The 15,386-nt window shown below is 40.5% G+C and overlaps 3 protein-coding genes and 1 long non-coding RNA gene across 11 annotated transcripts; 2 read left to right on the top strand and 2 right to left on the bottom strand.

Annotated features, from left to right (window-relative positions):
* Window positions 1-77: 77 nt before the first annotated feature.
* On the bottom strand, window positions 78-1,314 carry LOC124186664 (mitochondrial import inner membrane translocase subunit Tim10). Of its 2 annotated transcripts, none has more exons than XM_046578547.1 (2): window positions 1,157-1,314; window positions 78-890 (listed from the first exon to the last, which is right to left on the bottom strand). In XM_046578547.1, the coding sequence occupies exon 2, from the start codon at window positions 712-714 to the stop codon at window positions 421-423; it is 294 nt and encodes a 97-aa protein (XP_046434503.1). In that variant the 5' UTR covers window positions 715-890; window positions 1,157-1,314; the 3' UTR covers window positions 78-420. The 2 variants fall into 2 exon arrangements, with proteins under 2 accessions (XP_046434503.1, XP_046434504.1); XM_046578548.1 differs by having other exon boundaries at window positions 1,121-1,237.
* A 58-nt stretch (window positions 1,315-1,372) lies between these two features.
* LOC124186661 (enhancer of mRNA-decapping protein 3) lies at window positions 1,373-5,389 on the top strand. Of its 4 annotated transcripts, XM_046578541.1 has the most exons (8): window positions 1,374-1,420; window positions 1,723-1,963; window positions 2,113-2,191; window positions 2,432-2,598; window positions 2,684-2,934; window positions 3,053-3,198; window positions 3,304-3,564; window positions 3,647-5,389. In XM_046578541.1, the coding sequence occupies exons 4-8, from the start codon at window positions 2,441-2,443 to the stop codon at window positions 4,238-4,240; spliced, it is 1,410 nt and encodes a 469-aa protein (XP_046434497.1). In that variant the 5' UTR covers window positions 1,374-1,420; window positions 1,723-1,963; window positions 2,113-2,191; window positions 2,432-2,440; the 3' UTR covers window positions 4,241-5,389. The 4 variants fall into 4 exon arrangements, with proteins under 4 accessions (XP_046434498.1, XP_046434500.1, XP_046434497.1 ...); XM_046578542.1 differs by having other exon boundaries at window positions 1,373-1,420; window positions 1,723-2,212; XM_046578544.1 differs by lacking the exon at window positions 2,113-2,191 and having other exon boundaries at window positions 1,373-1,420.
* LOC124186665 lies at window positions 3,968-7,879 on the bottom strand. The gene is made up of 3 exons (XR_006871707.1): window positions 7,317-7,879; window positions 4,187-7,182; window positions 3,968-4,099 (listed from the first exon to the last, which is right to left on the bottom strand). It is a non-coding gene; the product is annotated as an uncharacterized LOC124186665 (long non-coding RNA).
* LOC124186656 (E3 ubiquitin-protein ligase Nedd-4) lies at window positions 6,961-15,317 on the top strand. 4 transcript variants are annotated; one of them, XM_046578526.1, is made up of 15 exons: window positions 6,961-7,137; window positions 8,791-8,991; window positions 9,094-9,254; window positions 9,467-9,650; window positions 9,843-9,961; window positions 10,077-10,212; window positions 10,442-10,591; window positions 10,855-10,905; window positions 10,998-11,319; window positions 11,409-11,467; window positions 11,587-11,652; window positions 11,749-11,978; window positions 12,041-12,162; window positions 12,253-12,892; window positions 12,987-15,317. In XM_046578526.1, the coding sequence occupies exons 1-15, from the start codon at window positions 6,961-6,963 to the stop codon at window positions 13,087-13,089; spliced, it is 2,721 nt and encodes a 906-aa protein (XP_046434482.1). In that variant the 3' UTR covers window positions 13,090-15,317. The 4 variants fall into 4 exon arrangements, with proteins under 4 accessions (XP_046434482.1, XP_046434484.1, XP_046434483.1 ...); XM_046578527.1 differs by lacking the exon at window positions 6,961-7,137 and adding an exon at window positions 8,005-8,416; XM_046578529.1 differs by lacking the exon at window positions 6,961-7,137 and adding an exon at window positions 8,429-8,691.
* The last annotated feature ends 69 nt before the right edge of the window (window positions 15,318-15,386 follow it).

Raw genomic sequence — 15,386 nt, forward strand, 5'->3', positions numbered from 1 at the left:
ATAAATTATTATACTCGACGAAACAACAATGTTGTTACCTTTCAATGTCGAGCATTAAAAAACCATAATCAGACACGTTAATTTCATCATCAAGTTTAATTGCAGTTGAATGTCAAAGAAGTACAAATTAACAGTATAATCCAGTAATGGATAATTAATTGAATTCTTATTTATTAAATCGGATAGAAACACAAGTTGCAGAGCAAAGCATAGTTTCTTCTAGATGATAGTACACGGACTTGGAAGAATTTGAAGAAAGTCCTGCTTATGGTGCAGAAATTGTAGAAAATTCAAAATTAAACTAGCGAAACAGATAGACTTGACATCATAAATATATTTTGATTTTATATGTCACACTATTATGGAAACTACTTAGGATTTAAACAACTAACTAGGTAACAATATAGAAGTCATTTAACTTCATCCCGTTTTAGTCTGTTCTATTTCTTTCGGCTTTAGTAAAGAGTCCGCATCCTGCATAGTCATCTGGGTGAGCATCTTGCCGATTTTCTCGTGGACGTCCAAGTACTTGGCGATGCATCGATCCAAGCAAACCGATTCACCCTTGCCGAGCTCTGCCTCAGAGTACTTTGGCGGAATGCATTTCCTATGGCAGGCAGACGTCATGCGATTGTACATGTCCGTCATCATCTCTATTTCTAGATCCTGGACTAATTTGAGCTTCTCTTCGTCAAGCTGCGGTAGACCAGCCATGTTTACAATATATAATAAACTAAACTTTGCTCAGGCCTTGACAAACTTTTCCGTCAGTCTATTCAAAGTTGGAGTTTCGTACACGTTCCCTCGCTTTCATCATTTCATAGCGATTCCGTTCTATGGATCGTTTGGACAAGACAAAAGCGTACAACCCTCCAAATACGGCGAATGTCCTGGAAAAAAAAACTATATTTTATGGTCTGTCACGAGGAAAATTGGAGATGACATGATCGTTCACCAATGATAGCTGCCGCGAAAGAAAGCTGCTTACATGCATGCGTACTAAACGGGTTATGTTGTATAATCCAATACAAAGATTGAAAAAATTTGATATGAAATATGATGCGATTCTGCAAATGGCACGTATTTCTGTCTGCCTTTTACGAAAGTGCATGCAACGTACCTACACTGTTACTTATTCGTCCATTTACATACCTACCATCCAATGCCGACTTTTGTCGTCTTCGATAAGGCCATGTCGGAATCCGTGATGATCCCTGAATGAAACAGCACCCTGCTGGCATGGCGCATGCATGCAGCGCATGCGATAGGAATGGGGGATATACATCGATGTTTCGACTATCGATGTTTTTTTTACGGCTGCATCGACGTTTTTGATCGGTGTTTTTTAACGTCGATACATCGATAGTCGATGGAAAATACTGAATTGTCGACGTCGTCAAGTCGGGAATAAATTAAATTTGTGAGCAAACAATTCTCGGTAACTTATTTATAAACACGGAACACACATTACTAAGTTTGATAATAAGTCTGTGTTCTCCACCAAATGTTTCACTATTAATCTGTATATTTAATTATTTTAATTTTGCATACTTAATTTAATTTATATTGAATTCTCATACTTAATACTTATTTTTAATTATAATGAAAATTAAAAATTTTCGCGTTCATTTTCCTTTTTACCATTGTAGCTAGAATCATTTAAAATATTCGCGCTTGTTTTCACCATCGACGTGTTAACAATCCATGTTTCGATGTTTTCAGAAGAACATCGCTAGTTCGATGATAAAGAATTCAAACACGATGCCGGTGTTTATTTTCTACTAAGATCGCCCATCCCGGTATGCGATACGCGAGACAATGTCGTTCATCCGAACTATCCTATTCAACGAATGTGCAAGGAGGGCGTGCATCGTGCCCCGTGCGATGAAATACGACGCGCCGAGCCGTCGAGTGGCGTCCTCTGGACCGTGTAAGATGTGCAGTAGAGCAGTTCAGTCGTAAGGTAAATGCAAAGAGAGGATAAATGGTAATGTAATAAACGTGCTCTAACCTACCTCTACATCACATCAGCTCGGCGCGGCTAGACTTTGCTTACGTATTGGTGGATATCCTGTCGCTAGAAAAGCAGAGAACCATTGTTTTCTTCTCCAGGTCGAAAGGGTGGCTGGGTATTCCAGCACTTGGAAGCCGAAAACGTCTATTTCTAGTCCGAAGCATAATATATCAATAGGTATATCCACCCTGCATAGATGTTCGTACATATTATATTAGCATTTACCGGGTTACAGTTGAATACAAAGTACGCTAAAGTTCGTTTTTTGCTCCTCATAGGGGGGTTGCGAAACCCGTTATGGTATTTTCAATGTATTTCAAGTATTGAATCATTTTGAAACAGTTTCATACCTGATATTTACTTGACTTCCCGTACAGACACTGCTGCATCACTCTTCATCTTCCTTTTCAATTTCAGAACAATACAATGTCCACGCAATTCCTAGGGTGTACCGTGTCGGTCAAGTGCGACGAGTCACTTGGCACTTACCAAGGCCAAATTGTCGACCTTAACGGCCAAACCGTCACTTTGACAAAAGCTTTTCGAAACGGGGTACCTTACCCCTCTCCGCAAGTTGTTCTGTCGTAAGTTTTAGATCATATCGGTGATGATTAGGTGCTAATGACAATATCTTTTACATTATTTAATTCTAATTTTATTCCCTTATAGCGCCAAGGACATACTTCATATAGAAATAATCTCAACAGAGGAAGCTGAGGATTGTCGTGATGAAGTTCAGACTTCGAGCAAAGTCACGGTGAGGCGACCCATTGCAAAACGAGCTGGTAGATCCGTTTCCGAATGCATTCCACCTTTGGTACTTCCTAATTCCGATATTCAACAGCAATCTAATGCGCGGAAACCGCTTGATTCTATGCAGTCACACCCAGAGCCTGCTGCTAATGGAAAAATATATCTAGGTAGGATTTCCTGCACTTTCGGTAGTAAAATTTTAACGTTTGTCAGTTGATATATCGTAGTGTAAAAGATTGTGGGATATGCTTAAGTAAAATTACAATTCCAAACTGTTATTTCCAGGCGAGATAAGCACAAAAAACCAGAAAAGGAGTTCGCAACGACAAAGATGGCAGGAGAAAGATGAACAAGCCTTTGGAACACCCATAGATCAGTCGATGGAGCAGGACTTTGATTTTGAGAAAAATTTAGCACTGTTCAATAAGGAGGTAATTATGGCATTTCATAAATCTGATGTCTGTACTTTTCATACCTTTTCCCACACCACTTACAGCGCTATACAACAATTAATTAGTTAAATAAAACTATTACAGGCTGTGTGGCAAGAAATAAATTCCTTGAAGCCAGACATCGTTCGTCAGTCTGAAAACACCAGAGGAAGTGTACCAAAATATCGTCACGATGAAAACGTAATAGAATCCGAACCTACAGCATTCAGACAAATTGCAGTGCCGTCCGCTGGTATCCGGGAATATGTAACTGACGATGGATTAGTAATTCCTAGCATAACGGTCGATCTCCATCGTCAATTAATCGGTGCTGCTGATAGACTAGGTATTAGCTGGGATCGCAGGGTAAGTAGAGAAACTTGACAGGCCTAAAAACCACTTTCATCCAAACTATTCCGTTCTTTATTGTTCTCTGCAAAATTTTTAGGTCGAGTTACTGGGTCGTGCAGGAGCGGAAATAATTCTACAGCTATTGGGTGGTGGGCATAGACTAAACCCGAACAATGCGCACCAATGGCCAACGGTAGTCGCCCTGTGTGGACCCCACAGGTCAGGAGCTGCGGGTGTCAATTGCGCTCGCCAATTGTCAAGTCACGGGGTGAAGACTGTCGTGTACGTTGAAAATTCGGAAGACGTCTTCCTGCTGCAGGAATTGTCGTTGTACAAGCTATCGGGAAACAGGGTTGAAACTCGATACAAGAATCTTCCCGCAGTAGCTGATCTCATACTCCTCGCTCTTGGCGAGGAAGGCTCGCCAAGGACAGTTGCTCCCGTTGCAACATGGGCGAACAGCAATAGAGCACCAGTTCTTGCAATTGAACCCCCGTCAGCTGGGACTCCAGGAATTATGACAAAATTCAGTCTCCTTGGTGGATTGCCCCTGTCCCATAGCGCGGATAACGGAAGATTATATCTTTGCAATTTGGCCCTACCTGCTAAAGTATTTTCGGACGTTGGTATCACTTACAGATCTCCGTTCGGACCGAAATTCGTTATTCCACTTCATTCCAACAGCTCCTAGCAGATTCCTATGACGTTCATCACTTCCGTGAAGGTACCTTAGAATCGGCTTCTCTAGCCATTATGCGAACTGAAATCAACGACCCACGGATTATTAATTACTCGAACAAAATAATTAATTATCCAGTTTTTATCATCAAACTAGTTTAATATGTATCTAAATATCAACGCCCGCGATTGTCGCGTGTTCCGTACGCGTGTTTGTTATTTACGCGGTGCGTTAATTAAATCGACATTGGACTACTGTCCGTTTCTTAATTTTGTCATGCGCTCTTTTTTAGGAGCGAATTTGTCTCACGTGACTTTTGTAATTACGAGTACAGTGGAACCTCGATTAACTGGGCTGCTCAAGACCGAAGAATCCACGAATAAGTGAAATCACGGTTAATCCGAATTATTAGTAATTTTCGATCGATTCAGTAGTGACTGCCGAGCATGTGATGCAGTCAGTGAACTACGAGTATTTTCACAAGTCCAATCCCTTTTCAAGACAACCGCTAATACCCGGTTACTCACGCAAAGCGCGGAGGCGCTCCAGAGGGTCACGGTTAATTCGCTCCCCGGTTAAACCAATCCCAGTTAATCGGGGTTCTACTGTATACCGTTAGCTAGTATCCATAACTATTAGCTTGTTTGTATTTTTTTTTTTTTTTTAATGTTGATAGCATCTAATCGTGGGCCACAGCTGTTATAGTTTCAGCGACCATTGCTGATTAGTTTGTCGAAGTTGTTAGAAACTAATAACAAGGTGGAAAAAACCTGTACGTTGCAAAATGAAATTTATATATCGTTTGGCTCACGCCTTGCAGCGTCAAGAAATGTGCAAATTGTTATTCGTTCCGTGCTCCTATTTAAAAAAAATATAAACTTGAATCACGTCCAGTTCATATATATATATATATATGGATTGAAACTTGCTTAAATTGTAATTATCATATTAATTAATTTATTTATATTTTATACATAGTTGTATATCGAGAGAGAGGTGCTGGGTAAGTACCGAGTGTTGATGATTCTGTCAACGGTCTACCATAAGTTGATGATTGTGTACTATTGTATAGCCATATTATTACGACGATGACTATTCTTATTATTAACATATATACATGATGTAAAATTGTACAATAGAAGATCAAGAATGCAGCAGTAATTGTATCTTATAATCTATCAACACCTTACAGTTTCGCTGTATCAATTTACTGTCATATGCATAATAACGTTCCGCGGTTGCAGCCGGCCAATAATAATCGGCATTTTCGTTTACGCGCAGGAAGTCGGCGGCCCGCGACGCAGCGTGAATGCGTAAATGAAACTACTATAGAATAAATTACTGCATATATCAATTACGTAGTTCATAATTTTCTCAACTTGGGCCTAGGTCGATTCGCGTCTTGTCGCAGTCAGGCGTGACCTGGAAAGCACGGTACGTTACGTAGTCGCGCGTGTACTCGGAAAACAAAGAGAGAACAAGGGGGAAAAAAAAGGAAGAAAAAAAAATTCGTGAATTTGTCATTAATTATCATAATACTTCTGTGTTAAGAAAATCCTCAATACCGTCTCGACGCGGAGTGTATTAACGCTTACGCTCACGCGCATATAACGTATCATGTATGTTGTATACACTTATCATTACTCGCAATACGCGCCCGTGTAATATCTGTGCATATCTTTTGACTCTGTCGTCCATGAGTCGCGCACGACGGTGTTATCAGACGTTGATTTAAAGCAGCTCTGATGCTGTCTCATTCTTATCTATCTTCGAAAGTTTTGGTACTTTCGGGAATTACGTTTTCCGCGACAATTCATTTAATTTCACGTTTAACGTTACGGATCGGAATACTTGCCTTAAATTTTTGCACCTCGTTGCCCTGGCGAAATAGTTTGAAACTTAAACTCAAGGAGGAACAAGTATATCGCGTGCGCATTGCGTAGGTGTTGTGTGTGTGCGAAGAATAATGCGCTGATTAAGTTGAGATCGTGTGGGGTACGGCTAAACGAACAAAGAACGAGTAATTTCTTTCTCGTTAATTTTCTCTATGTAACATCGCGATTAAACCGCGTGTGCTAGCTGATAACGATCAACAAGGTGATCGCTTGATCGTTTTGATAAACAGCACCACTTGCTTTTGCTTCTTTATTTTGCGGGGCGAGCTTGGCTAATATTGGCAGAACGCGTTGTCTGTATGCATATATATAGCCATTTCTCACAGTTGCTGCTTGTGTGTGGTGTGTGTCAAAACGAATAAAGAAACTAGTCTAAAAGTAACGCCGACGAGTGGCTCTTAACGAAGGTGCGGGAAGAAAAGTATTTGTATATAACTATAATGTAAAAATATGTAAAAATCGTCAAATTTTGTTGTTCGATATACGTAATTGTGCGCGCTAATTAACTTTAATCGGCTACAGCCGCCACCGCTGTGATCCGGGACCCCGATCCTCCCAACGCGCAACGTATAACGCCCGTAATTCTTGCCTCTATGCATCTCTATTCGGCACGTACAACGTACGGTGTACGTATAATAATAAAATACGTTGCAGGAGCGTGTCTAATACTTCGAGAGAAGAAAGAAAATAGAGGAAACCGAACACCAATTGCATACAAAGTTTAAGTCGAGTTATGAACGGAAAAGCTGCAGCCACCAGCCTGGGCACCTAGTCGATCCATAGATCATTTCTGTCCTTCGACGCGTTGCGATTCGGTTTGCGGATACCTTCTCGAAGATGCCGGCTACCTTGACGTACCCGATCTACGCCGGGATCGAACCACCGCCTCCTAGAAGACGAGCAAACACATGGACCAGCACATGGGTAGGACGACGTCGATCCTCGGCGAGCGCGCAGGAAACTCTCGCATCCCGAGCTGGAAGGCTCTCCCTTTCCGTCCAGCCCACAACCACGGTGAGGAAACTCTCTTTTTCTTCTTCCCTCCCTTGTCGCTACGTCCTGTAAGGATACGTGTCCCAATAAGGAAGCTCCGTACCATCATATATAACCTACATTGTATTACATTTGTATGTGTGGTGGAACAACATGCCTCTGCATATGTATACATACATATTTAAATACTATGTACCTACGTGAGCCAGATTATAAGTATACGCAAAGTGAGAATTCTATGAGTCAATGGTGTTTTTCACTGGCGATTCGCTTGTTTGTACGTAAATGATACGAATCGCACATTGTACTGTGATCTTCGACATTTAAAACCGCAACCCGTCTCACGCTTCGTATGAAATAAGAAAAGTAACTGAATTTATTGGATGTATATGTATGTATTATGTACACATATAGCTGTTCCGGTTGGTTATACCATTCGATTTGTCGTATGCCAATTCGCTCGACCAACCAACTTTACCGTAAATCACGTGATTTCATTGATATCACTACAATTGAGACTGGGTGCGGCGTTAAGGGAACATCAAACTTTTTTTTACTACATGTTTTCGAAAAATTATGCGATTGCATATTTTATTTTTTTTTTTCAAACCATTTTTGACACCCATACTTATATTTTCTAACTTGAGGTACACAGACACTAGGGGAAAATATTAGTCGATGTTATTAGTTTACGGTGCTTCTTCTGCGTTTTGATAAGATTAAAGGTAATTCCCGCGGATGACCTCGAATGTTGTATTGTACGTACAAACACACGTGCAGCGACACTCACGGATGGTAATCACGGTCACCGAAGGCGCAAGTGTACGTATTTGCGTGTACGTGTACCTGCTGCGCACTGTAGACGGGCCAAAATCTGTTGCGCATGATATGAAAGTGCGTTAAAAAGAAATGGGAAAATTTCTGGTATACGCCAGATTGTCGATAATATGAAAATTGATGAATGAGAATTGAGCGGCAATGGGAATCATCGAAGTGCCGTGTGCACGACCATTCGTAAGTTTCGCGGGGGATCCGAAAGGCGGATCATGACGGAACAAAGCTTCCGTGTTACTTTGATTATCCGAAGTTGGCAGCACTTGAAACGGCCGTCTGAACGGCAACTTAGAAAGTGGGGGTAATACGAGAACAGGCTTCTTGATGGCAGATAATAAATTATAGTAATTCGTAATAAATAGAAAACGATCGTTTTTCTGGCGATTCGCGAACGTTTTTATTCCACGTGTTGTTAATGGCAGAGGAACATGTTTACGGATACAATCCGACGACCGGCGTCGACGGGGTGAGTCCTACACGATATTTGACAGTTCCCCTGACAAGTGGTCTAGGTTGGGTTCTTTCACGATCTTCGAAATCCGAGGTGTCCAGGGCTTTCAGGGTCTACCTGCCGTCGCACGAAATATCGTCGGAAAATATCCTTGTCGGCTCAATCGCGTCAAACGTTACGCTCCAGAGAGTGGGTCGGTGGTTTCCGGGAACTTGTGATATTTCCCTTTTCTCTTTCTCTTTCTCTCTATCGCCCTCTGTTTCTCTCTACACTGGTCTCTTCCAATTATTGTATGTATCCTTGTCGCGTCACCCTCCTCTAATATCTACCGATAATTCAGTCGATTCTAACGCAGCAAGGTCGTCCTGTTATTATCTTTCTGTACCTAGGACGAGGAGGCAACGAATAAGCTGAGGCTCAAGGTTATAGCTGGTCATCAACTGGCCAAAAAGGACATATTCGGTGCGAGCGATCCTTACGTCCGAGTTGATTTGAACAAGATCAATGGAGATGGGAACGTCAACTCAGTGCTCACCAAGACTAAGAAAAAGACCTTGAACCCAGTTTGGGAGGAAGAATTCATATTCAGGGTGAGTTTGCTGTAACCACCTTCTGTTGTGTCTGATAAATTATAATCTAACGTCAAATTGATAATGCAATGACGATTAATTGTGCATCTTGCTGTTGCAAAGGTCAAACCAGCCGAGCACAAACTCATTCTCCAGGTATTTGACGAAAACAGATTGACCAGAGATGATTTTCTCGGAATGGTTGAGCTGACTTTAATCAATCTACCCAAGGAACAAGAAGGACGCGTCATTCCTGCCAAGCAATATATACTTAGACCACGTAGGTGAGTAGCTGGCCGTAGATGTTTGTTTCGGTACGATTATCTCACATCAATCATATTATCTAATGGTAGATGCAAATTATATTCAACATCCACATGAACCACCGTTTCCAGAGTATGATACATATTATAATATGTTATCCATGTTGTTTCTTGATCTTTTACCAAGAATTGTGCAATGATAAAAATAATTAATGATCGACGACGTGGCTTAGCAATCATTCCAGTCAACGGTCGCGCGTTAAAGGTACGCTGGAAGTGTACCACGCATACATTTCGGACTCAACAGGGGAGAGCAGCAATGGCGAAGGTGAAACTGCGCCTGACTCCGGTGGTTGGGAACTGTTGGACCAGCCTGTTTCAACGTCTAATGATAGTCCTGTAGAACAAGCTGCTCCGGTTGGTTTACCTAATTTTTTCTACAAAGTACAGTCTTTCAGTTACTCTACAAGTAAATGAACACAAAGTTTTGAACTGGGAACAGCGATCGAATATAAGATCGACTTGGGCACGGGAAATTCTTTAACAATGAGAAATAACTGTGATATTTCAATGCTCATATTCTTAGACTTCATTAATTTTGATTTACAGACAGTAATGGTCAATGGGCCTCTGCCGCCTGGATGGGAAGAAAGACAGGACGCGAACGGGAGAACGTACTATGTCAATCACATAGCTAGATTCACGCAATGGGAACGGCCGACAGTCCTGTAAGTGAAGTTCTGTATGAATTCATCAACTCTTTACAAACCCCTCATACATGTCATCGTAAACTTCTTCTGTAACTGCCGTTCTTACAGACAATCGATTATGGTTATTTTCCAGAAATCAAGCACCAACGGGCGGTGTAACACAGGAGCAACGAAATCTAGATACCGCAGCAACCGAGTTCCAGAGACGCTTTCACATCAGTGTTGATGATGCAGAAAATAGGCATAACCGAAGCTCTGGCCTTCATCAGGTGAGAACACAAAGTGCAACTCACCTTTTTCTTTTGCCAATAATTTTGCCTGATAGAATTAGCAACTTGCTATACAGTATAACAACCTCGTTGTCATCCTACCTTACAATGGTTTGTTATTAACATTAGTAATTCTAAAATTATAAAAATAAAGTTCAAATAAAACTGTGGTGAGGGGTTGTATAAACGCAGCATGCGGTGTGTAGCAAATTGTGCATGTGTGTATAAGGATGGTGATGTCCCTCGAGAGGAGGACGAGCATGCGGAAGACAAGAATGACGAAGGTGGGGAACAAGGGGAAAGGGTGGTTGGGGATGCTTCATCGGATTCCGGTCGTTCAGTCGATCAGCACGGCTACCTGGGCGAATCTGATGATCAGGTATTCATCGTTCACTTCGAACCATATTACACATTTGCTTTCTTTGTGCAAATATCCGATTATCAGCTGCCTTCTTTCAATCACTTCTAATGCTTAACAATACCAATACATATCGCAATTGTAAATAAAAAAATTGCCAGTATATTGTGGCCTCACATCCCTGTGTATTTAAACATACATGCCGTTGTTTTTTCTGCGAGCAACGCCAACCTTTTTTTTCTCGATGGTGGTATTTCATCATGCTCTGCAATTTTTGTTCCCAGAGTGAGGAAGCTGCTGATAGCCCGAATGGTTCCAGGCGATCCTCGGAACAGGTATACTTGTTTCTCCGTACATATGGATATCCCAATTTTCAATATATTTAACATAGGTATTCTGTATCTCTCTGTCAATTTTTTTTATCCAGATTGATGGTCCAGTAATGCCAGCGGCTTCCCCGGCCACAGCTATAGCTCCACCGGCAGCGGCTGCTTCTCAGACACCGAATGGCGACGGGTTGCCTTCTGGATGGAGTATGCAATTGGCACCAAATGGTAGAATGTTTTTTATAGATCACAATGAACGAGCTACGACGTGGGTAGACCCAAGAACGGGGCGCGCCAGTCCTATGCCGAGTCACAATGCTCCGTCAGCAACACCAAGGAGTGATTTAGACCAGTTAGGACCATTGCCCGAAGGATGGGAGGAAAGAGTGCATACGGATGGTCGCATATTCTTCATTGATCACAGTGAGCCGTTTTACTCAAATTGCCGATAGCTGGATAACCTTTGAGCAAGATGATAATTATGTGCACTGATGTAAATTACTTTGTTTCAGATACAAGAACCACTCAATGGGAGGATCCGCGAATGTCTAATCCTCAGATAGCTGGACCTGTAAGTTATCATTTATTTCTATGACGCTGAAGCTTATCTTATCTGTTTCATTCCGATTTGATTGTAATAATCGGGCAAGTATAGAAACTAATCTCGCGAACATTATATCTGAATTACAGGCAGTTCCGTACTCCCGGGACTACAAGCGTAAATACGAGTACCTGAAGTCACAGCTGAGAAAACCAGTGAGTGCATCAAAAATTACTTGGTTCATTCTAAATTGATGAATTATTTTTAGTTTTGGACAATCTCGATGTAACTTTGGACTTGCTTGTTCATAGAACAACGTGCCTAATAAATTCGAGATCAAAGTGAGGAGGACGAACATCCTTGAGGACTCTTACCGCATCATTAGCTCCGTAATTAGATTAGAGATCCTGAAGACTAAGTTGTGGGTGGAATTCGAAGGCGAGGTCGGTCTGGACTATGGTGGACTTGCCCGAGAATGGTTCTTTCTACTATCGAAAGAAATGTTCAACCCTTACTATGGTCTTTTCGAATATTCCGCCATGTAAGTTATCGCGAGTTGACGCATTATCTGTCTTTTGTTAACTTGTTGATCTCTCGTTATAGGGACAATTATACTCTACAAATTAATCCGTTCTCCGGAGTTTGCAACGAGGAGCATCTTAACTATTTTAAATTCATAGGACGCGTTGCGGGGATGGCTGTTTATCACGGAAAACTTTTAGATGGTAATTATGGCAGGTCGCTACTTAATTACTCATTCAATCATTCCCAGTTTGGTAAAGCAGAAATTTTTTAACATTTACACTTCCTTCAAGCTTTCTTCATCCGACCCTTTTACAAGATGATGCTGAGCAAAACTATCGACCTTAAGGACATGGAGAGTGTCGACTCAGAATACTATAATTCCTTGCTCTGGATAAAGGAGAACGATCCAAGCGAGTTGGAACTTACTTTTTGCGTCGACGAGGAAAGCTTTGGTCACACGTCTCAACGAGAGTTAAAACCAAACGGCGCAAACATACCGTTGACTGACGAGAACAAAGATGAGTACATAAGTTCGGTTATACAATGGAGGTTCGTGTCCCGAGTCCAGGAACAGATGAATTCCTTTCTCGAGGGATTCAACGCACTTGTTCCGTTGACGCTCGTTAAAATATTCGACGAACACGAACTGGAGCTCCTTATGTGCGGTATACAGCACATCGACGTTAAGGACTGGAAACAGAATACGCTTTACAAAGGCGATTATCACGCTAATCATATAACCGTGCAGTGGTTTTGGCGGGTGGTTCTATCATTTAGCAACGAAATGCGCGCCAGACTTCTACAGTTTGTCACGGGAACGTCGCGTGTTCCTATGAATGGATTTAAGGAACTTTACGGCAGTAATGGCCCCCAGTTGTTCACCATAGAAAAATGGGGGACCCCTGAAAACTACCCGAGAGCTCACACGTGGTAAGATGGTCGGCTTACGGCCACTGTCTCGAATATTTATATCTGTTTTTCAGATATGTTTTAATTCGTTTTTTTTTTTTTTTTTCTTCTACAGCTTCAATCGGATAGATCTGCCACCGTACGAGAGTTATCAACAGCTTAGGGACAAGTTGGTGAAGGCGATCGAGGGTTCGCAAGGATTTGCTGGAGTCGATTAGCGCGGGTGTTCTCCTGCGGCGCTTAACTGCGGTTCCATCACCGATATTGACTGTACTATAGTGCGTGTATATATTATAATGTATGTGGGAATGAATGAGAGGCAGTGCACGTGTGTATGTATCTACGTTTAGTTATTATAATAATACCAATTAATATCCAAGCTATATAACTGTTAACTGTATGCGATGCCTCAGCCGTGACCCGGTTTCACCGTCACGCCATGATTGGTACAAATACCATACCAAACGTGTTGAAACCTACCGCGTAGAAATTCGACAAACTTGAAAGACAAAGTAACGTCACGCGTACGTCATCGGGCACAGTTCGAATACTTTTCTTTTCTTTTTCTTTTTATCGCTGAAAACGTTAAGTTTCAATAGTAACATTCTACTTAAAGCCTGCTACTGCTAATTGCTTTGTACTTGATCGCTGTGGCGAAAGTCGTCTGACAAAGAGAATAGCGTTTTTATAACTAAAATAAAATTCCGTTTTGAGTGTAACGAAATTACGTCATTCCACAGAGTTCACTTGTTTCTGTAGCTGTATTACGGATCTTCATTATTAGAAATCCGAATTATATGTATAGATATTCCATTACTCATTATACCCACATAGACGATACCTTTGTGGCGTATTGATGTCGAGAATTCGGCATTCAATACATTTATTTTTATTGTACGAAGAGAATGACAGAGAGAATACCATAGCGATTCTAATTCTATATGCAAGATTCTTATTAATTGGCCCACGCTCTGATAAAAAAAAGATTACACTTCAATAGAACGTTTCATATCTGGCGCGTGGGCCTTTTTTTCTGTTCCGCTGTCAGTCAATCTATGGTGATAGTAGTGAAACACGTTAAAAAGAAACGGAAAACCTTTCAAGTACGCGTAGCTGAAAATCAAAATGATTCCTTTGAATAACACACCAAGCCCGTTTGGGTCTAAAAATTCAGATTTCCTTTTTTCATTTTTTCTAAGTAATAACAAACTAAAAATGAAAATCGAATCTATGTACCAACAAAACGTAGCCCTACCTGTATGTATTATTGTATATTACTGATCAGTGATTATATTTCCGTCCTATTCGCGACGAGTTCAACGAAAATTATGCGCAGAATGTGAGCGTCGATCTTGTCGCTTGCATGGGAGTAAAAAAAAAAAGAAAACGTTTATCAATTTTCAGAGTATACATATTATTTTTAAGAATTTGTGAAAAAAGGTCCAAGTGCCTTTAATATAATTATTCAATCAATCGATCAATCAATGGTCAACCCTGAGAAAATTAGCAACGGTTGAACGAAAAAAAAAATATGTAGCCCGGACGCTTAAGATTGGCTGTTGAGCGCGTTCGTTCTCGCGTTGAGTATTTCGGGTGAGCTTTGATATATAAAATTATGTTTTCTGCCTACGGAAAAGGTAAAAAGAATAAAAAAGCATTTCTGCTGAACACAATCTTTATCAAGTCACATATGAATTATAATCGTCGACGGCGAGACCCGTGAAAGATATCAACCGCGTAAACCTGTACGATATTATTCATTCGGTGCAACGAACGCTGATTCGTTCTGAACGTTTTATTTTTATTTTTATCCCTCTTTTGCATCTGAATGGCAATAGTTGGAATTGGCGCACTTTTTGCGACACGTGAGAAAAAACAGAAACGGCGATCAAAATACCATCGAATTATTGTACATATGTATATGTATGCAATGAAACGAGCGTTCGGCGTTGTATGGTACACATACCCATACTTCTAATTGAAATTATTATTATAATAATAACTATTATTGTACGATTAGTTAGGACTAGAGTTTTTTTTTTTTTTTTTTTTTTTTTACAGAGCACCTTCTTAAAGACGCAAGAAAAAGCAAAAAAATAAATAAAATAATATATATATATATATATATATATATATATATATATGTGTGTGTGTGTGTATATATATGTATATATATAAATAACTAATCGATTATACATGTATACATAATACAATATTATGTAGGTAAATTATTATGTTACTATTTACTGTTATTAAAATAATATGGTGACGTTTTAAGTATAGAAAACACGCGAATTGGAGCATAATTAACTTGCTATACCATAACCGAATTTAAGTTTAGATATATGTATACATATGGTATATGTATATACATACTATAAATATCGTTCTTGTATAATATTGTACGAAGGAATGAAGCATACTTGAATAAACTTTACTGAGAAGAGAAGAACAGTGTACAATGGGTACGTATCTCGATGATTATCCACAATGTTGTTAAACGCGAGAGGATACA

The sequence above is a fragment of the Neodiprion fabricii genome, chromosome 7 (assembly GCF_021155785.1).
Source record: "Neodiprion fabricii isolate iyNeoFabr1 chromosome 7, iyNeoFabr1.1, whole genome shotgun sequence".
Taxonomy (NCBI): domain Eukaryota; kingdom Metazoa; phylum Arthropoda; class Insecta; order Hymenoptera; family Diprionidae; genus Neodiprion; species Neodiprion fabricii.